Source organism: Pteropus alecto, unplaced genomic scaffold (genome assembly GCF_000325575.1).
Source record: "Pteropus alecto unplaced genomic scaffold, ASM32557v1 scaffold76, whole genome shotgun sequence".
NCBI classification, from domain to species: domain Eukaryota; kingdom Metazoa; phylum Chordata; class Mammalia; order Chiroptera; family Pteropodidae; genus Pteropus; species Pteropus alecto.
The window spans coordinates 1848912-1872687 of NW_006443138.1; the positions used below are offsets into that span (position 1 = coordinate 1848912).

Below are 23776 nucleotides of genomic sequence, written 5' to 3' on the forward strand. Positions count from 1 at the left end.
AAATTTAGATATTATGTAACTTCTAATTGAGAATATCACTTTTTTTGCTAATTTAATTGTTTTTGGTTAGTTTTTCTTCTTTGCACAGACTCACCCATAGCAAAAACTAGAAGAAAGACTTTGCTATACTGGAATATATAAGGAAGGATTCTGGGATATTTTAGAATAAAGTATAGCTCTGCATTAGCCAGTACTTTTCATTTATTAGAGGTGATTTTTGTCTACCCTAACCATGCTGCCATAGAGACCTTCAGTCTGATTCTCACAAATATGATACTATCATTTATGTATTAAAAGATTCTATTTACATGTTAATAAAATAAACATAAATTTCAAGGCCCCAAATAAATTATATATAATCTATAATTTGGAATTATCTGTGTCACTATTCCTTACTGCTTACGTAATAATAGTTAGCTAAGATCATACATCAGTATGTTTAATCACAACTATAGCCATTTAATGAGCATCTGTTTTTTTGCTCAGAACTAAGGTACAAGTGACAAATAGAAAAGAAATAGAAAGCATACTTCTTAAATTAAGGAATTTGTATTCTACCTACTTGGTTTAAACCTCCTTATACTTAAAGTCATATAACTAACTATGTTCTTCATAGTTTACCTTCTTTCCTTCTGACTTAATTGCTTACTTCTTATATTTGACTTCTTATATTTTTCTCTTTCTTAGCTTTGGAATCAAAATGCAAATACTTCTTCACCTTGTCTGCTGTGTCTTTTAAGTAATCACAAAGTTACTTTATTTTCTTAGTGAATTCAGCTAATCTTCTAAAACTATTTTAATGTCAAGGTTAAGAAAAACACTCTTTTATTGTGTCATATTTACAGGTGTTAGTGATAGAACAGAAAAATGAAGACGGAACATGGCCAAGGGGTCCTTCTACTCCTAAGTAAGTGCTCCCACTTTTTATGGTTTATTGCTTTATTTTGAAGCCTTCGAGATAAAGACATCTAGAATGACAGAAGAATGTAATTGTATATGGCACATATATATACCTGTATATTTTAATATTCTCAGTATGGAAGTTATCTAAATTTGTATTTAAATTAATATGCTATTACTAAGAGGCTTCCAATTGAAATCTCTTAAAGAATGAGGTACAGTATAAATGTTATAAATGTTATATTACATTGTCTAATACAGTTAAATCACTATTTAACATTTTGTTTAATATTTTTTTCAAGCTTGTTTGTGATGTTTTTCAAGTATTTGTTAAAAGATGTTCTTTATCAGAATGATTCTAATGTGAAAGTAATATTTTTATGTATTAAAATAAGTGTTTAGAATATAAAAGCACAAATAGAGATAAAGGAGTATAAGAATTGCTTTTGATAGTAAATGAGCGATGAAAGAATTAGAAATCTTTTTAACTTTTTTCAAATTATGATAAGAACACTTAGCTTGAGATCTACCCTCTTAACAAATTTTTAACTTCACAATACAGTATCGTTAAATATAGATGCATTATTGTACAGCATATCTCTGGAGTTTATTCATTTTGTATAACAAACTTTATTCCTGTTGAACAGTAACTCCTCATTTCTTCCTTTCTTCAGCAACCTCCATTCTACTCTGTTTCTATGAGTGTGACTAGTTTAGATACTTCATATAAATAGAATTGTATAGTGTTCATCCTTCCATAACTGACTTATTTTACTTAGCATAATATCCCCCAGGTTTATTCATGTTATCACACATGGCAGGATTTCTTTCTTTTTTTTTAAGATTGAATAATATTCCATTCTATGTATACACATAGCACATTTTCTTCATTTATTCATTCATTCATTGATGGACATTTAAGTTGTTTATATATCTTGTCTTGTGAATTGTACTGCAGTGAACATGGGAATGCAGATATCCCTTCAAGATACTGATTTTGGTTCCTTTGGATATATACCCAGATGTGAGATTTCTGGATTATATTGTTCTATTTTTAATTTTTCGAGGAATCTTCATACTGTTTTTCATAGTGGCTGTATCATTTTACATTCTCACCAACAGTGTACAAGGGTTCCAGTTTCTCCACATTCTTGCTAACACTTGTTATCTTTTGTTCTTTTGATAATAGCCATCCTAAAAGGTGTGAGGTAATATTTCATGGTTTTGATTTGTATTTCCACAGTGATTGCTGATGTTGATTGAACATCTTTTCATATACCTTTTGATCATTTGTATGCTTTCTTTGGAGAAATGTCTATTCAAGGCATAGGTCCATATTTTTTAATCTGGTTATTTGGGGTTTTTTTGCTCTTGAATTGTAGGAGTTCCTTATATATTATGGATATTAACTCTTTATCAGATATGTGGTTTAAAGATTTGAAAATCAGACCTGAATCTATAAAACTTCTAGAAGAATTCTTAGAGGAAAAGCTTCATGACATAGGCAGTGATTTCTTGAATATGACACCAAAAGCACAAGCAGCAAAAGCAATAATAGACAGATGGGACTGCGTCGAACTAAAAAGGTTTTGCACAGTAAAAGAATCAGCATAGGAAAAAGGCAACACATGCAATGGAAGAGAATAGTTTTAATGATTTTAGAATTATCACATCCACATTCCATTATCAAAAATACTTAGGGGTAGTTGTATTTCAATATTCAAACTTTTCAGATCTTTGAGAAGTCATATAGTACATATGCCACCTATTTTATATTTCGGTAGAGTCCAGGGGAACTGTTATAATCAAACACATGAATTCAAGTATTTGCACTAAACAGGATAAATAAGGGCTACAAATAGCCTCATATTCATGTTAGATTGCTCTCAAATGAATTGTGAAAAAAAAATTTAAGTTTTTAGAGCTTTTGGAATTCCAGATTTTCTAATAAGGGGTGTTAGACCTGTATTTTGAAATGTTTAGGATAATGATTCTTAAATGAATTAATAGTAATTTCATAATTGCTAACCTAGCAAATAAAGAGAATGACCCAGTACTCAGTTTTCTTCAAAACTAAAATATGCTTTTAATGAATGACTCTGTTCTTTTTATCTTGTATAGTTTTTCATTTAAACTTCATGGGAACATGTCATACATTGCCAAATGATAGTTCATTAGAATAAAAAAAAAAAATTTAAATTAGCATCTATGTATGAACTATCAGAAAACTAGGAACAAAAGGGAATTCTTCTAACTTGATAAAAGTTATATGCCCAAAATCTGTAGTAAACATATTTAATTAAGAAATCTTGAATACAAATGAACATCCCTAACCTGCGATCTCTTGCGTACTCATACTGCTTAGCACATAACCAGTTTGTACACAGAGCATCAAAAGTCAAGGAAAAATTGTTAAAAGCTGTAATATGGTGGTGGATGAATCACCTATTTTGTTAAAACATGGTTTCCTAGACCCATCCCAACAATTTCTGATTCAGTAGATCTAGGTAGAGCTTATTAATTTGCATTTCTAATAAGCTCACAAATGATTCAAATGCTGTTGGTCTAGTCTAAGGTTCACACTTTGAAAAATTCTGTAGGCAATATTTCTTAATACATACCATGTGAACCACCATCGGCAGCAGCTTCCAGGGTCCTCACCCAAGACCAGCATAATATAAATCTTCATGATGGGTCCAGAAATCTGCGTTTTAGGTGCTGCTTATGAAAAAGAAAATGTAAGAATACACTACAATGGGCATATGTTCAATAAGAGGAGGCATGTCAGTATCTTAATTGTCTGACCTTTTTATACCACTGGAATCAGAGGAACTAAGTGCTCTGAAGGTCCTAAAACTGTACTAGGCCCATTTTAATCATAATTGAGACTATATGTCCTCAGCTGAAGCGTAAATTTTTGGACCTACTCAATTGAGAAGAAATGGTAAGTATTAAAAAATGTTAAGGGTAAAATATAATTTTTACAACATGTAGTCCTGTAGTTATAAAAATGTATATACCCTAAAATAACTTCCAATCTATTTTAGAAATCTAAACACCTACCTAAAAAAAACATTTCGAAAAGTTTTCTATCTGGAATTTTCTGCATGGTATCAACATATAATTTGAAATTTTAATCTTTATGTTTATACTGTATTTTAAAAATACTCAAATGGTTAAGTTTTATTCAGGACTTTGTAATCTGTTTTTTAAGTATCTGATTTCTTACAAGTTCTCAAAAATACTCTTTTCTAATGATACTTTAGAAAAGTTTTAACCCCTTCAAGTTTTTTCTGTTTTGTTAAACGTGACCATTCATTTTCCAGAGATGTTGGCATGAGGTGAAAATAGTCTATTAATTTTTTTCTGTATGGTTTCACTTAGATGTAGTTATTTCAAAGAATGCCTTTGAGATTATTAACATTGTAGAAATAAAAAGTTTCAAATTTGCAGTTTTTCTGAAATAAATAAAAATTCCTCTTGTGAGAGTAACATGAGAAGTTGATTTAATTCAGACATTTTCATTAATTGCTCAAAAATATTGACAAAAAACGTGATTAAGTATCTGGTGGGAAAAAAGTTAAGGGTCATTCATTGATGATTGTGAAGAGACAGTTTTCATGGGCTAGAAAATAACAAGAAAAGAAGCGAAAATCAACCAGATAAGGCATGAGAGGCTGAAAAAGAAAAAGGAAAACGAAGCCAGTAGTTCTTACTCATATGTTCTCTCTCTGTCATTTATGTTGTTCTGATTAACAGAATTCCAGATTGATGACTAAAACACTAAGAATAAACAATCTAGTGCAGTATTAGTATTTTTACAGCATTCTGTTCCCGAAGGTGCTCCTTGGAGAGAGGGAGCACTTTATAAATAAAACCATTGCATGCTACTTTTGGTTAGCTTAAATAATAAACATATAGGTGACTCGGCAATATTCTTTTGTTTGTTTGTTTTTACACTATTTCAACATCATACTTGTTTAAATGCAGGTAGAAAAACTTAGCAAATACTTCTTTAGAATTTTTAGAGAATAATTCAGTCTAATTTGCATATATAATTGCAAGAGTAACTATAAATGGTTTAGAAATGTAGACCTTTCGAGAGAAATTATTAAAATATATCTTAGGAAACCATATGTTTTCATTTTAATGAAAATTATACTGAGACTTTTTACGAATTTATGAGCACAGCAGTCTCTGCTTATTTGAAACATCAGTAGATTTAGTTAGGACAGTTTGTTTTGGTACTAAAAAAGGTATCCTAATTCACAGAAAGTGCTCTCTTAAAGTTTCTATGAACGTATAAATATTTGTTACCAATTTTAACCTTGTTCAAGTACTAGGTAGGGAATTGAGTGATTTTGGTTTCTGGAAGTTGAGAGGAAGAGCCAGCTTTTCATTCCTTGTCATTCATCCATTTTCATATATGCAGATTTTCCTTTGAAAAGCAAAAAGGCACATGAATTAAATAAATCTTTCCATTATCTAAACATTATACTTTCTTATGTGGAAAGATAATATATAATCTAGTACCATGTCTCCAAGTTTTACCAAACAGAGCATGGTCAAGGTCAAGTTCATAAATGGTGTTAAATACAGTATTTAAGAGCCATTTCCAAACTTAATTGAAGTTAGAACATTTCGAGTCTGTTTCATGTATAAATGAATGTAATTTAAGTGTACAGTTCTCATATAGATGCTCGATATTCACAGATACTCACAAATGATTTTGGGTATTTTATTTTTTCTTTTCTTCCGAATGAACAATTTAAAATAACGCATATAAGTCAAGGTTACCTGTATGAATAGGTATAGAAATCAAGACAAATGGAAAATAAACATAGGGTAAGATGAAGCCAGAGGAGAAATTAGTCGACAGTAGCAGTCAGGGCCTTTGAAGTTATTAAAATTAATCTGCAAATATGTGGACTTTTTTTGGATCCTGATTCAAACTAACCAACTGGAGAGAAAGATACTGTTGAGACAGTAGGATAAAATTGAATATGAACTGAGCATTAGATTGGGAATAACATATCAAAAAAGGACCTCTTATTAGGGGTGCATACTGTAGTACTTACAGGTAGAATTATGAATAACTAGGAAGTTATTAAAATAGCAAAAATATGGGGGAAGAGAGGCTGAGGAGATTATAGGTAAAACAAGAGTGGCAGAATGTTAATTTTTTAAGCTGAGCTACTGATATTGAGTATATGAAGTCTTATGTATGCTTAGAAATTTCCATAAAAAAAGTTGAAAATAAAAACGGGTTGTAATTTTGGTGCTGAGATTCATAATGGCTGTAGAAAATTAATTTCATTTTTTAAGCGGAATGCTTTATGTTATAAATACCATACATAGCAATCAAAATAAGAAACAAAAAATAAAGTTATGAGTAGCAGTTTATATATAAATTCCCTTCAGCTTTTGTTTTTAAGTACCTAACACTTTGCCTGACACAGAAGAGGCACACAGCAAATGCTTGTTGAACTTAAATAATCTGTATTGCAGAACAGTAAAAGTGTTTGATTTTTCAAGAGATTTAAATTTTTCTCTTTTTTTTTTAAAGAATTTATCTTAGGATGATTGTTAGAAATAGGGAAAGTTTAAGGTTGGTCTTATTTTTCTAAAGATAATTTTTTATTTTATAATGTTAGATTTTACAAAGTTGGGTTTTATGTCAGATTTGAAAATAACAAAATCTTTAATTATTTTGCTATATAAACTTTCAGACTTCTATATTTTGGTTGCTCAGTATGGTATTAGATTTTCTTGTATGTTAAATATTCTGTTAATTTACCAAGAATAAGCTCGGTTTTTCTTTCAAAGTAAGAAGTTCAACTTAGTCTTGAACTACATGCTTTTAGTTCAAATATTGGGAATAGTGAAATTCAAATACTACATTTATTTGTCAGGGATGAAGTTTGATTTTCTCTCCATGAAATTACTTCTGCTAAATTGATCTTTTACCTTTTTCTGTCTTGTTTAAGAGATAAATCACTGTCTGTATTACACCTAGCCTAAACTAGCAAAAATTAGTTTAACACCAGAAGTTTAATATCTAATCTATGTCTTTATATCTAGTCTTTGTATATATTTTAAGCATTTTTCTTTCCTCTCTTTAGAAAGCCACTAGAGCAGAGTTGCTAATAAACAGTTTAATTTCCAAGTTACATCAAAGGAAGAAAGCTAAAGGAATCAGGTTATAATCCACAGACTGACTAGTCAGCCCCTAAATTAACTCCACAAATGTCCACTAGCTTTAGCTATGTGAAATCTAGGTCAGAAGTTGGAATCGGAATAAATAAGTGATCGAACCTGTTAACATTTATCAATAATGTCTGTAACAGCATTTAAAAAGTGTTATCATACCTTAAATTTACCTGCAGACCATATCATCCTTCTCTTTCTGATCTCATTGCTATTTAAAGACAAACTCTCCACCAGTGTTATTTATCTCAGTGCTTTCTAGACCTTGCTTCCCCCTGCCACCCCCCGTTATCTCCTCTCCTCTATATACAAATGCCTGGGATACCACCATAATCTAGTGGACACTCAAATGACACAAGTTTATTCTTTTGTTTTTTTTCTAGTATCATCTTCTCGCCAGCCAATAAATATAAACAAATCTCTCCTATCTTTAAAAATAAAAATCCATAAACTTCCACTAAATACCATTCTTTAATTTTTCTTCTTTTGATGGTTTCTTTAAAAAGGCAATATCTGTTATTCTTAAGCACGCATTCAGAATTTAACAAAGTCCTTATTTGACCTTTTTTTTAAGCTAGTTTCTTTGACCTCTCTTTCATACTTCTTTTTGTTAACTATCTCCTAAAGAATTTCTCTTAATTTGAATTCCATATACCATAGTCTTTTAAGGGCTATTTTCACCTCACTAACCAATCCTCTTCCTGGCTGGCTCTCTTCCTCTCCAGGGCTGCTATGTTTGGTTGTGCATGTTGTATACTTCACAACTCTTGGGGTTATTTTTCACATTGTAATCTGTGTTAAAGACCCTCCCTGGCATTGCAGTATACCACTTCACTGACTATATGCAGCAGCTCTGCTCATACTTTAAATGCATTGATAGTCCACAATTTTCTGTCTGAAGACCTTTCGTATCACAATAGCCTCTCAAAATCAGCAGATGGACTCAGTGCTAATATTGTTCCTTAGCTCAAAGTGACACAGATATGACTTTCTGTATTTCTAGCTTGGAGCTCTCTTCTGAACTCCAGATTTTTCCTGAATGTCGTAGGACTCATCATGTCAGATTGAATTAAAAATATTTTTACCCAACCTCTCCTATTCCCTTAACCTAAACTGTTTTCATATCTTGTATTCTTTATTTCAGGTACCATCTGAGAGTTATCTTGAGTTCTTACTTAACCTTATTTCTTTCATTTGATTAGTTAGCAAGTTCTTAGAAATTCTACCTCCTACACCTGATTTTAAATGTTTTGATCTCAGTACTCCCTTACATTCTTAAGAATTCTTAAGGACCCAAAGAACTGTCATGTGGGTTATATCTATTGGTACCTATATTTTAGAAATTAAAAATTTTTATATATCGATAAATAACAATAAAAAACTAAACCATTATATTTTGACATAAATAATATTTTTGTGAAAAATAACTTTTCTAAAACAAAATTTACTGAGAATAGAATTGTTTTACAGTTTTGCAAATTTCTTTACTCTGAGTGAATAGAAGACAGCTAAATTCTCTTATGTGCTTCAGCATTCAGTTTATTGTGATATATTGTTTGGGTTTAAGTACATTCAGCCTCACAAAAATGTGTAGTTGGAACAGGGAGAAGATTTTTTAGATAATTGGTACCACATCAAAACTTAACCAGTGGTGGTTTAATGATAAAAGGTTAATTGCAATATGGAATCTGAAATCATGTCAATGAACTTTTTATATGTTACATTAAAATCTATCATCTGTTACTTCATGCAGTGGAAAATACTGATTCACTGAGTTATGCAGATATTCTTAATGTTGACATATTTCATCATACAATATTTTTTAAAATCATTTGTTTAAACATCACCAGTCGTATGAGAAAAGTAAGTAGTGAGACCCTACCAAGCTCACAGTGGCAAAGTCAAGTTTTCCAAAGTTCTACTTTTTGCTTGAACACTTGAATTTTTTCATTGGCAAGAAATACTTTAAGTTGCTTTCCTTGAAGTAACAGACGCCTTTCGTATATTTTTGAGAAAATGTCTGCCAGATACCCTTTTATATAAAAGAGTGAAAAGAGCAGTGTCATGAAAAGAGTCACTAGTTTGCTTGAAATTCAAATAATAACACAAGTCTTTTTTCCTCAGGACAATCATGTTACTTCAGTATGTAGCAGATATGCATTATGCAAACTTCCTAATTCGTTATGCAGTATTAAAAAGTTTAATTAAGGGTAGTGATTTAATAAAATCAATAATTTTTGTTTTTTTTCAATATGGATATTTTTAAGGGAAACTTTTTTACTGCCAGGGTTGGGGGCAGGGGCATGAGGGCATGCAGTGAAGAATACTGTATATATACTCTAGTATATAGTTTGGTGTTACTACTTTAACTCATGGTAGAATGTCAGCGGTTTTACTCACCTTTGCTTTTGCACTGTCAGTGCAAATATCTACCCAGAAGGAGGTCGAAGAACACTTAAATCACACATTGGTGTTATTATGAAAGCAGTGTTGACCTCATAGATGGCTACCCTAAAAGGGTCTTGGAGCCCCCTAAGGGTGTATGAACTGTGCTTTTGAGAACTGCTTCCTAAACATTCAAGACATGTTGCCCTTGCCTACTCCACTTTCTTAGCCACATCTTTATTCTCACCTTCATTATTTTATAGTCTCCTAAATGACCTTCCAATCTTCAGTCTCTTTCTCTTCCTCAAGAGTTACCTTTCTAGATTAAAAATCTAATTATGTTGATACACTATTAAAATATTTCAACATGCCCTAGCACAATTGGATGAAATTTAAATTCCTTCATAGAACATAAAAGATCCTTTATTATTACACCTACCTTACTAACTTCTGTTCCTATCTCTACATACTTCCTTCTCTTTCAGCCAAGCTGAATTTATTGGTAATTCCCTAAATACATCATAGTATCTGTATTGCCATACATTTGCATGTGTTTTTCTTTCCACCTGGAATACTCTCAGTTCCAAATTACCCTTCCAACTTGCACATTATTTTAAAAATCATCACATGTTACTACCCACAAAATTCTGTTTTGTTATAATTTTAAAATTTATTATAGGACTTACACTTTAATCATTATTTTGCTTTTGTGTCATTTCCTTACATTAGTTTCTGAGCTATTTGAAGTCAGGGACTGTATCTCTTTGTATTCCTAGTACTTACCCAAAGGCGAGGCATATAGGAATCATTTAATGTTTGAGTGTTCTAATGAATTTCATAGAAACTTCTAATACTGTCCTTGGGGTAGAGTTGCTAATGAATAGTAAAAAGGCCACAGATGGGCAGGAAAAAAATGTGTGTGTGTGTGTGTGTGTGTGTGTGTGTGTGTGTGTGTGTGTGTGTAAACGCGCGTGCACACACCTCAGCTACTTTGCTGGATGAAGTAATGTATCTTTATTTCCATAAATTTTATTATAAAATTCAAGGGAACATTTGGTTTATATCTGTGTTCCTGAAAATTGTAATGAATTGAATTAAATTACAGACAAGTGGATCATGTTTTGAAAAAGTAACCTTCTTAATTCTTTATATCTCAGTATCTAATAGATTTAGTTTTTTCTAACTTAGCATTCTTAATGTGAAGTAAAAAATGCCAGGATACTTCTATATTTCTATTAATACTTTAAAACTAGTAACTTAAAATATTAGGTTTATAAAATTTCCTTTTAAATAGGTTCTCTACCTTGTTTCATATTAAAACTTGGTTGGCTGTATTTTGTGTTTTGAGCTTAGTATAGTAAAATAAAATCTTGTAAGGGTCTTCTGTCAGAAAGGCACCTTAATAGTAGCCTCTCTTAATGTAATCTACCTATATGCAGCCTGCATCAACAAAAATAGAAAAAAATTTACGAAGGTTTTCTAAAAAAACCTCAAAAATTAAATAAAAATTTTCTTATGTAAGAAATTTTATTACCCTCCATCTAGTCTGCATTACAAGTTTGTAGATTTAGCGAAATCCAGATTATTAAAGGCTGATTTTATAGATTATACTTTCCTGCCCGTTGACCATTTTATTGTTCATTAGCACCTGAGTAGAGGAAATAATATAATTTTTAAAAACTAATCACTTTGGGCTTCACTAATTTAGAATTTATGATGACGGAGATACTAACTGAAAATTATCTTTTAACAGACCATGGCTAGATGTCGCCTAGTAAATTAAAATTGTTTACGAAGTTAAAACAGAAATTGGATCTCAGAGGTCTTTAAGTACTTTATAATGGATTTGTTGATTATCAATTTTGCCTTTAAAGTATATTAGTTGATTAAAAGTTAATAATTGAGTAAAAGCTCATAGTTGAGATTTCTCCAAAAAGATTCTGAATTAGTGAAGTATGTAACATATAGTCAGTTATGTCTTTTCTGTTTTTGCAGAGATAACTTTGGCCGAAAATTACTTCTTGGGCTTGTTTTTGGAATTCTCTTATGCTAGTCCATCCCTATTGCCATACATTTTAAAGAATTGGTAAATCCTCTGATCTGTGTCGATGTTGTATATAATTAGAATGCCATGGTACCTACTGAGACACAAAGTGGATTTTTTTTACATGCACCCTTAAAAATTAGTGTTTTAATTCCATTGATTTAAGGAAATTATTAATGGTAAAATATTCATAATGGTTACCTGAATTCAGAAATGGGTGTTTTGGGGTTAGTAGATTAATAGGAATAATATCAAGTTGTATATTTAATTTCATAAATTTCTTGAAAATAATTCCCTTTGTAACATTATTTTTTATATAAAAGAATACTTTGGAAATTGAAAACCAAAAGATATATAGTGATTTTGCTCATAAATCTGTTTTCCAGCATTCATTTACTACATACATTGTCATCTGTTGGTTCTTTTCTTTATTTCATAATTAATTTCAAAATTCAGCATTTTTTATCTAATTTAACATTTTCATATTTTTAAAGGTCCCCAGGTGCATCCAATTTTTCAACTTTACCAAAGATCTCTCCTTCATCTCTATCAAATAATTATAACAACATCAACAACAGAAAGTAAGCACTGAATCTTAAAAACTCTTTGTTTAATTGATCACCCTACTGTGGTTGCAAAAAAATCTCTTGTTATCTAAAATTTAGGATAAAAGTCTTAATGCATTCAAATTTATTTTCTTTTAAATTACTGGTCAGTTCTTTGGGGAGTAACTTCACAAGAAAGAAAGCGCAGTTATAAACTTCTCCTTGCTTTAATACATATAGTACAATAATTTACTAAAAGAGAAATAAAGCACTTTCAGAATCTTACATTCTAAATACTAATTATTGACTTATATATAGAAATCTGTTAGATTTCAGTTTTTTAGAAAGAGTATAAATTTCAGATGTCATTTTAGAACCAGATATATAATAACCTACATATATATATAGTATTTTTTAAAGCATATATCAGTGATTCTTGTCTGGAAAGCATACACAGAGTTTTACATTTATTAAAATGGCAATCACTTTATAAAAAAAAGTTCAGAGAAACAGTTCCTTTATCCCATCATGAATAATATGAAGAGTCTTGGAATTTATAAAAGTTAGTGAAAGAATTTGTATGCTTTATTGCTGAAAGAAAAAAAGTTGAAAATCACTTGGGCTTCACCAGAACTTCTGACATTGGTATTTTACCTTGAAAATTGGCATGCTTTTTATCTTATAGAAAAGAATAAAAAGAACACTTTTATTATTTGTAATTAGTCCATTCAAATTACGGGAAGAACTTTAATCTAGAAGTGATTATGTTATTTATTTCTTAGATATATACGTTGTGGTTTATATATTAGGTTAACAACACTTATATAGTTAAATATTTATACTACTTGTCCAGTTCATAAATGACATCCACTTATACCAAAGAATAAATTAAAAAAGACTAAAGCTATTTGCGAAATAATCTTTAAAATAACACCATTAATTGAGTATATGGGTTTTTCCTTAAAATTTATATTTTTGGTGGGTGAAGGAGGAATTGACAAAATTATTTTAACATACATCTGGATTTTAAATATATAAAACTAGTCAAAATAATCTGGAAAGGAAAAACGAGATCGCAACCTTATAAAGATACAAGAATTAAAATAGCATATTACTGAGCCAGGAATATCCTGCAGATTAGTGGACTGGAAAACACAGCCCAGAAACAGATCTTTATATATAAAAGAGTTTAATGTGATCAGAAGCAATGTAGATTGGTAAAGAATGGGGCAGGTTATCCAGGAAATGTTGGTGGAAAAATTGAATTGCAATTGAGAATTTCTTCTTAAAACTTTAAATAAAATTACTTTTTATTGTCAGATAACTTAAAAGGCAAATAAATGGGAAAAAATACTGTTACAAATGACAGATTAAGGCTGAATATTCTTAATATATCAAGTTCAGAAAAATCATTGTGAAATTTTCTAAGACAATTAGAAAAATGGGCAAATGATGTCGCTGGACAGTAAAAAGTAAAAGAATTAAAATATATAAACATTTTAAATGTTCAAATTCACTATTAACTGGGGATATGTAAATTAAAAGCATAAAAAACTCCGTTCATTTTACCCCCTCCTCAGTATCATTGGGAAAAACTCAGTGAAGAATATCTGTTCTTAAAGGATTCTGTGTGAGTGGTTGGAGAATTAGTCCAACTTTTCTAGTAAAGAGTTTGTTGTGTATCAAGATTTAAAACATTCTCTTATTTTAGTAATCCGTAAAAAGATATGTGTAACAGTTTAATAACATTACATTATAGTGTAAGTATCCAAAATTGCAGTGTAGTTATGTTTTCTCTTTTTAGAAATATGTATCTGCAGGTAAAGAGTGAAAGGAAATATTTGCCTTTAATCTTGTTTATATAATATCTTATAATTAAATTCATTAAAAGTAATTTTTTCACAGGAGATAAAATATTACTGTTTCTACTAATTGCAGATGGTTCCCATGTTTACTATAAAAGAATTCAGTTTCAGGTATATGTATTTAAAGTTATTCTTTGGAGAAATTTTCCACACTGTGTTGAATATGGACTGTATTTTGACCAGAGTTGCTATATTAGTATATGTGGTCCGGTGTGTTTCTGTTTTTGTCTTATTTCCTTCTCATAGTGAAAATATGACAGTAAAATCTGATATCAAAATCTCTGACTGCAGAAAACATTGAGAGAAATTGGAGAGCTTTCTTAAGTTTAAAACATGATTGATAGCTCTACTCTTAACTATATTTGTCTATTTTAGGCACTAAAATAGTCCTTTCATATTAGGAAACTTTAAGCGAATAGCTACTAAGGTATCACCGTACTTGAAAGTAACCTTACCTTTCTGAGTAAGGAACAAAATTTAAACATCTATAATATGGAAATTTAAATTAAAAAAAAAAACAAAACTTTGATATATTGTAATTATATGAACAATTATTTCACATAAAATTTATTTTTTAACTTTCCATTCAACTTGTGGAAATAAGTAGCAGCTTAAGACTTCAGATGGAAACAACATAGTTTCTTTAAAAATATGTAAAATGAGTAATGACCTTTTTATATTATGTACATTTTTGAAACTGCATGTATGTGGAGATAGTCTATAAGTATAAGATATATCTTAAAATCAGTAGTTATAACACACAAGTTTGTGAAATTTATTTACAAGTTAAACTGATATGTTACTGAGATAGAAAATTTTCATTTCCAGAACTAAGATTATTAGTTATAACAGTAATAACAAAGTGTACTACAAGTTATTTAAGTTTAAGTTTTTATTGAGGACTAATAATATGAAGAACCAGTTGCCAGAATATTATTTGTTTACCCTATGTGGTTATTTTACCTGTTACTCCATACAGTACTTGTTTTTGCCTTAATTTTACTTTAAGTACATTTTTAATATATACCAAATTCCTTTTTTCTATTCCCTACATTTTTCTCTCGCTACATTTGCCTCAATGTAATATTGCCTTTAAAAAATCTTTTTAATACATTTATTGTCTCAAGTCTTGGCATTCCATATCAAAGCACTTTTCTATTTTTCTGTTAATTTAAAATTTTTTATGTGAAGTGGAAATGATTCCTTGTAAGAGATTAAGCTGGGAAAAGGAACTGGATTTTGGAGACTTCCAAAGCCAGCTGGCCATCTAGCTCTTGACGAGTTACTTGCTGAAAGTATCATTTCATTAACTGCAAAATGAGCATAATTATAGTTATGAAGATTAAATTATAGATTTATAATGTTTATAATGTCAAATATAAGTGCTAGTTGAAAAGTCAATGTAAAATTTTTGTAGAAAAGTAAGGGCTCAGTTTTCCAAAAACAAATGTTACATTTAAGGTGATAGATTTATAATACAGAATTAATCTAGTATAGTATTAAAATTCCCATTCAGATTACTGGCAAATTTGTTTATTTTTGCAAAGTAGCATAGCTTTATAGAATGAGGACTAGCTTATAATCTTTAGAAAAAAAAGAGCAGAAATAGTCATGAAAGAATAGAAACTGTCCTTAGGGCCTAGATTTCTACGTACTTTGTTGAAGTATTTAAAGAAATGCTTGCTGCTTTTGGTGTTTTCCATTACAGACTTTAATATGTGCTTTAGAAAGCACATAAAATGTGAATTCTAAGTGACCAATCAAGATACTATTAAAATATTTTAAATTTATCAGTTTTCTTTATCATTGAGCATCTAAACTATCTCAAGTCCCTGGGAAAAGCTTATACTTAACCTATCACTTAAACTAAAATGTAGTTTGCAAATAAGATTTTTGTTCATTTCTCAGTAAATAGGAATCACGATCCCAGCAAATTCCATCCTGTTGCCCCACAGAAGAATAGAACTTTCGCTATCCATTTGTGTTACGTATGGGAGAGACAGATATCTGAATATATACTTGTGGAATAAACATGTAAATGTACTTTCAGTCTTTTCACTTGCGTGTGTGCGCGCGTGTGTGGAGGGTGTGTGTGTAGGCATGAGTATGCAATTGAGCATACCCTTCCCTGTGTACTTGTAGACTGCTTAAATTTTATTATATTTTTATAATCAAAATATCTTTTTTCTTGAATATGTAGATTATATAGAAAATATAGGCCTTGCCTTTTTTGTAGTATATAGCAGACCTTGGTTTTTAGTACTTATTAAAGTAATAAAAGGAAAACAGGATTCACTTTTTTCATTGCATGTCTTCAAAGTTAGATTCAAGAATCCAATCATCAGTTATTTGAATTAACATATATTGAATTGCTGGCAGGTACCTTGTACTTTATTAGTTACCGGGAATATAAAATAAAATGTGAATTATAAAGCTAATGATCTGCAAACACCAAACTATGCTTAAATTGTATTTGTTTCATACTTTCTTTTTAAAATTTAAAACAAGCAAATATTCAAATTGATCAAGGTTGCATTTCTTTGGGCCCTGCTATTTTTGTTCATTCTCAGGGTGGATAGTTTTTTAAGTCTGGGAGTCGGTCTTTTTGTTTGTGGTGGAGGGTGGTATTTTCTTAAAATGGCAAGTGTATGTTTGTAATTTTTGGTTGATGTGGTTTTGTGTGTTTTACCTATTTAGCTTGTTGTGTGCGTGTGTGTATGTTTACTAAAGGCTTAGGATAGGTAGTGGTACAGTTCACTTAATCTGTTATAATAATAAAGTGAGGGTATAGAAGCTACAAAAAAACTATTTGAAATTATAAGTAAAAACTTTTAAATTATCAGGAACAAATTATAACCAATTGAGATTGTCAGTAACTGATTCATCATGTTTACTTGTAACACTGTTTTTTAGTCACATCATCATCATCATGTAGTTTTTTTAAGATTAGTATTTATTATACTAATAATATAAATTATCCTGAGGTTATTTTCATCTAGTTAAATAAACCGCACTAGTCTAACAAACTAGATGAAAGAAAGCCAAATAATGCTGGAATGTACTTGCTTAGAGTCATTTCATTTTTGCATTCCTGATCACTCAGGCTTTTTTCCACATTCGAATACTAAATTTTGTTGATCTAGCATAGAAACTATAAATAGAATCTTCCGTGCATCAGAACAGTGATGTCACAGAGGCCTTGTAAATCTGTGCTCTCACCTGTAACTAAAGCACAACTCTTTCTGTTTCTACTGTTCTTACTCTGTTACAGTAGCAGGATGTGAAAGGGACATAAATGAAATGATTTATTGCTGTGGGTGGTGTTTAAAATCTGAATGTTTTAAATTTGATGGAGCAATGAAGAATGGAGCAAACTCTGAAGCTGCTCCAGTTAATCAAGGGTAGAAAGATATAATAGTGGTTTGTTTTGGTTGGTGTGATATATGATGGAGTGATTTTATCGATTAGATGAGGAGTATCTTAAGGGAGTATTTTGATTTCGGTTCATGTCTTTAAAAAAAAGTTTAATGACATCCTCAAATAGGTTTAAAATACTCTGTTGGCTGCATTATGAAAAATATTTTTTGTTTTCTTCCAGTGTGAAAAACTCAAATTATTGTCTCCCATCATATACTGCTTATAAGAACTATGATTATTCAGAACCTGGAAGAAACAATGAACAACCAGGCCTCTGTGGCCTAAGTAACTTGGGAAATACGTGTTTCATGAACTCAGCTATTCAGGTAGGTATTTCCAAACAAAGTGAAACTCATGTGTTTCATGGAAATCAGCAATAGAAGAAGAGTAGAGTTGGGTTTTACATGTCAGAACATGAGTATTATATGTGTTTTGAGTTTCTATTTTCATGGAAGATATAAGCATACACATTTGACTCGTTCATTCTAGTGCTGGTAGTAGACTATCACTATCGTGTTCCTCAATTAGGTGGCATGTGACTGATTACCACATAATAGAGGATTAAATAACATTTTATGTAAAAATATAATTCCAAACAGAAAACCCAGGCTTTCTGAGAAGAAAAGAAAGCTAGTGAGATCTCTACATATTCAGTAGCAGTTTTTTGCTTTTTTTGGACAGTGGTAAGAATGTTAGTGAATATTTTATGGTCACCAATCCTTTAACGCTAAATAAAATTATTTTTAAGTCTTTTTTTTACCATAATGTGAAATTAAGATTTTAAAAAATGGAAAATTTTATGAACCTCCTTTTATATACATATTTTAACACATTACTTTGCCTTAAGGATCTTTAATTTGGGGATATAAGAGATCACTGCCTTTTCCATTTGTCTCCATGGACCTTTCCTTTTCTTACTACTCTGTCTATACCCTCTATCAATTTAACTTGTTAAATATTTCTGTCTTTAATGGATTTTGAAATAACAAGATCTATATATATTTTAATATCACTGTATTAAAATGTATATCACTGAGTATAAAATTAGAGCTAGGTATTTAATTCCCCTTTTACAAATGAAATTCTGTTTCAGAAACTCCAAATAATGATATACTATTTTTGTTATTTAAATTTTAATGGGTTTTTGGTCTTTTGGGTGGGGGGCGCAATTTTTTTGGCAAAATTTTTTTAAATCTGTAGCTGTTCTCTATTAATATTTAATGCTGAATCTCCTATGCACAGGAGGCAACCTCCAAAGATACAGATTAAATAGAGTATGAATTGATGAGGACATTATCACAAATCTTGTTGACTATCTGAGAAAAGAATAGGACTTTTCACTATCCAAAATTCTAAATAAATCCTTTTGCACATCGTCTTTAATCCAGATGTCTCCCAAATTAACCATTATCTTTATAGCATTCTTGGAGAATTAGAATTAAAGTATCTGTAGCCCAGGAGTTGGCAGTCTTTTAAAAATGCACAAGGGATTATAACTGGTTGCTTTCTGATTTCTTGGTTTAGAGTTGAGCCACATAGGAAATAGCTTATCTGCTCAAGCAGATACTGTGTAGATTAATAAACTCTTCCTTTAAATTTTCTTTGATGAGTAATATTGTTTATACTCTAATGTGAATTACTTTATTCAAAATTGTTTTTCTAGAATCCTAGCATTAGTTAAATAAACATTAAAATTTTTATCTTTATTTTTCTAGAAGAGAAAGGGAACTTATCTGAAAAAAAGCAATCCAAAGCATAGTATGCTGATGTTATTTAGATAACAACGTAAAAAGTACACGGGTGCTTAGCTTTCAGAGGTAGGGACAGGGTGGACAAATTGTAATTTTGTTTGGATAGCTGTGGGACTACCCTGCCTGATCATTGAAAGTCATCTTTAGTACCATCTCTAGAAATGTTTTATGTAAATGGTGGATACCAGAAAAGCTTGTTCTAGTATTACCAAGTCATACTAATTTTTATATAACTCCTTATTTTTACACTGTCATAACTACTTTGGTTCTAGAGTCTAAGCTTGAGGAGTTTTTTTCTTTCTTTCTTTCTTTCTTTTTAATATTCTAGTCTAGAAAACCAGTGTTGGTGTTTTTTCATAAGGATTAAAATATTTTAATAGCACAGGCATTAAAAATTTGAGTCAGAAGAATATGAGAATATTCATCCTAATCATGGGAGGATCTGGCTTGCATTCAGACTAAATTCCTTCTAAGGCATTATTACATTCTACTTTCCTATGCCTTTGATGAAGTCTGTTGTTTTCTTCCTGTTGTTAACTGCCGTTTCTCAAAAATGAGTATTAAAGTTAAATCCTTATAATCAGCTATGCTGAGCTAGTTTTGGCATTTGTTTAACTTTCTTTTATATATGTTTTTAAGGAAACAAAATTTACTTTATTAGTTTTTGCTTCTATTAAAAGCAATTTTATTATAATAAATTGGCAGACGTAATGCTGACCCTCTCTCCCAATATATTTCACCTTCACATATTCCATTTCAATTGAGACAGAGCCATGAGGGTGAGGTTTGTTAGAGTAATAGTTTGTTATTTTCTAGTAATAATCATAAAGTACAAAAACTTTTTGATGAAAATTTCAGGCAAGTATTTTAAGCAGTGGGTATTATTTCCTATCTGTATCTTGGTTGGAAACTGTGTTTTCTTTAAAATAAAACTCTTCAAGAAAGTTGAAGAGAAAATAATGAGATTTTATTTTTGCTACTTTTGACTTTTAATCTAGATCCAGAATTAGAAAACCTAATACTTCGTTTTATTTTCTTAAAGTTCTGTGATTTTGAATTGATTTAAATGTAAGCTTTCAAGCTGAAAAGTTACTATAAGAGGGAATACAAAATGGTGACAGTAGCCTTTTTCCTTTGTTTCATAAATACACCTATAAGTTCTTAGGTGCGTAGATGAAAATGATAAAAGATCACTAATAGGGTAGTTATTTTCAATAATTTTTAAATACTTTTTCCTCAAGTATGCTTTTTTCGTTTCCTTGTAATTTCTGTGAAATTCAAGACAATTTATGAAGTTCATAAAATAAAACATTTCTAGTGATAATTTAAATTTATGTAATTTCTTATATTAATTCAGTAATCCTAAAAATGTAAGTGGGCATTTTAGTACATCCGACATTATAATTATTGATGTATCTAAAAAAGGTGAGTGTGAAAAGCATACCTTTTTTTTTTAATGTGAGAATGGAGTATGCTTAACCCATCAGTATCTTTGAAATTATATAATCTTTTGATTGCTCGTGATTAGAAACTAAACAACAGCAATCCAAGTGTGATTTAATTTTATTGTTATTATTCAGTTTTATTATATTGCTATTCAAGATTTCCTCTGATGTAATGGTATGTATAAGTATTAAATTTTTCAGATGAGTATAGAACTGTTATATAGTTTGAATTTTATTAAGTTAATGCTTAATGTCAAAAATGTGAGATACTTTCAGATATAGATCCTGATCTTTTGAAGATCGTAGTCTAGATATTGTGATTTTCAAATGTTTCCTTTTTAATATGAAAAAAATTATTACTGTGAAAAATTTAATTGTATCATCAATATTTAAACAGTTATAGTAAAATTTCTTTGGTTGGGTGAAGTGCCCAGAGTTTCTTCTGCATTCTTGTATTTTACTTAATGGCCCTAGAAGCATTCTCATGGGATCCCAAGACTAAGAAATAGTTTAAAAACCATATTCTGGCTAGAAAATAAAAACAATAAAAATTAATAGTATGGGTTAGAAACACAGACTGTGGAGTTATACTGCTTGGATTGAAAACATGTTCCTCCTACTTATTAGCTGTGTTACCCTATACAAGTTATTTCCAGAACTAATTTTTCTCTCTGGATAAGGAAAATAATGGTACCTATATCTTAGGAGTTTTGTGAGGATTAAGTGAGTTCATGAATATAAAGCTTATAAGATAGTGGCTGGCACATCATAAATAGATACATATTTGATTTTTTTTGTCTGTTTTTAAATTCATGGAGTTAAGCAGAGTGACTCTGGCAAAATTCTAAATTCCATAGCTCCTGTATTAATTCTCTCCTACAAGTCTTTTTCTACTTTGGCAAGACCTAGTAAATGAAGAAAGAATTGAATGTACTTTTATTTTTCTTTTAATTTTTTGCACTTAGTATTATTGCAGTAATGGTGTTTATCATCTCCATTTCTGAAAAGTGTTAATATACTTTTTTCCCTAGGCAAACTAATAAGTAATAGATGTAATTACATGGAAATGTTTATGGACAGTCAGTCTGCAGAGAACTCAAAATTCTCAGGTTCAGGTTATCACTGTTCTCAACCTCCTGAGTAGTCATGATTACAGGCATATACCACCATGTCCCAGTCATTAAAAGAAGTTAACAAAATAGTTTTCTAGTGCCCTAAATGTATTACTCCATTGAGAGAATGTTTAATTTTTTAATTGGAGGTAATTTTAATTAGCATTAGTTTAGTAGATTAAGGAGCACTCCAACCTTGTCTTTTTCATTGTCAAGGCCTAGGAGGCTCATGATTGGCTTCCTGGAAGAAGCAACTCTTCAGATGGATTTGAAGCAGGGAAGTGATATGGTCTTTTCCACTGGAAAGCAGCATGGCGTAAGATGGTTGTTTTCACACTCTTTACTTGGAAGTAGTAGGGCTCCTTAAATGGACTTTAGGAAGTCATTGAAAAAAATAAAATAGTAATCAAGGACCTGTTTGTTATTCCTATCATACAGTGTAAACTCAATTGGGATTCCAGGCATTTTTTAAGTCACCTTTTTTTCTTTGCTCTGTTGGGTTAGGAAAAATTTATTCAGTAAATTTAGAAGAAAGTTTAAAGTTTTTTTTTTAAAGACTTAAAGAAAATGAGTAATACTACACAGAAATAACTTTTAAGAAACTAAATTCTCATTATAAAAACAGTGAAAAAATCATTACTGAAGCTATTATTTCTGCTTCAGTACTTCATAGCTTTGAATATGATTAAATATAATGTTCTACTCTCACCTTGAGACATTCTTTTTGCATTTATTGGAACATAGATTCTTGAAAGTCCAGTTTAACATGAAGCTTTCTGATTTTATTAAAGTTAACCAAACTTATAGTAGAATTAGTGAATAGAATTTCCATTAAACAAAGAAACCCTGAGACATAAAAATTTTTTTAAAAAACTTAGGATCTTGAAGAAAATTACTTCTTCTGATAAACTGAGAATGTGACTGATTAAAAATTCTTCCTAGGGCAGATTTTTATCTAATCTGGGAAATTAAACTCAGTTGTTTGAATTCCATCCATATGATGTGCCAAAAATTGCATGGTATGCTATCATCAAAAATACATTTAATCATCTATCAAATGACAACTCAATCAGACCTTCTTTCCATTTTGGTTAAAGAGATAGAAACTGCTTTACTTGTATTAGAACCATTCACTTTTTCAACACAAATACCAACGTTTTTACTTTTCCTGTTTTTTGAACGAGGGTAAGGGAGAAGTATCCCTTTTACAAAAGAAAGGGAGGGGGAAAGAACCAGAATCTCAGGCAGATTATTTGGGGAAAGGGTATATATAACATAGTTTTGTTAGAATTTAATTTTTATAACTGAAAGAGAAATGGTATCTTCAAAAGAATGCCTTGCACCTGTGTAACTTGGTTAGTAGTGATTTCTTTTTTTGTCATGAAAATATTTGTTAACCTCAGATACAGGGGTAGACAATCTTAGTTGTCGGCTTTTCACATTCTTCCAAATTAATATACAAGTTTCTCTAGGATTAATACTTCTATTTATGATAATAATGACTTTTAAATGTTTTGTGTGTCCCTAATTCTATAAGAAGAAATGACATGAGTATAGGTTACAGAGAAATACAGGAGTTCTTTCAGGGAGTTGTAAATAATTATATCTGACTCTAATACAGAATTGTTTTTCATTTCTCTGGCTATAGAATATAAAAGATGAGCACCAATTTAATGATATACTCAATTAGGTATAATTATTTATAGATCACATTGTATAACAGCAGTTATTAATATAATGAGACTAAAACGTCATATTGATTTTAATAATTGTTTCAAGGATTTTTATTTGTAATTGAAAAGAAAACATAAGAAATGTCAGTCTGTAATTTATAATGGTAACTACAAATTTCTCCCCTCCAAAAAAAACAAAGGGAGAGAAAAAGTGGTTCCAAATTTATTTTTATTACCGAAAAACAAACAGTTCATTTTCTTTTTTTTTTTTTTAATTAATTAATTTTTTTTATGGTGACATCGGTTAATGAAATCCAATAAGTTTCAGCTGTATATTAAGAAGAACTAGATTTTGGGATGTGGGTCCATAGTGTAGCAGTTATCACATCTGGTTTACACGCAGAAGGTACTGGGTTTGTGCCCCAGTGGAGC

The 23776-nt window shown here is 30.2% G+C and overlaps 1 protein-coding gene across 4 annotated transcripts in view; it reads left to right on the plus strand.

Moving 5' to 3' along the window:
- Window positions 1–23776, plus strand: part of USP15 (ubiquitin specific peptidase 15) — a 106974-nt gene that overhangs the window by 48720 nt on the left and 34478 nt on the right. For 3 of the 4 annotated variants that reach the window (XM_006923693.3, XM_006923695.3, XM_025040960.1), the window contains exons 6-8: window positions 846–907; window positions 12031–12117; window positions 17545–17689. In XM_006923693.3, coding sequence (XP_006923755.1) covers window positions 846–907; window positions 12031–12117; window positions 17545–17689 — 294 coding nt within the window. The remainder of the gene's footprint in view (window positions 1–845; window positions 908–12030; window positions 12118–17544; window positions 17690–23776) is intronic. The other variant, XM_006923694.3, reaches the window with a different exon arrangement.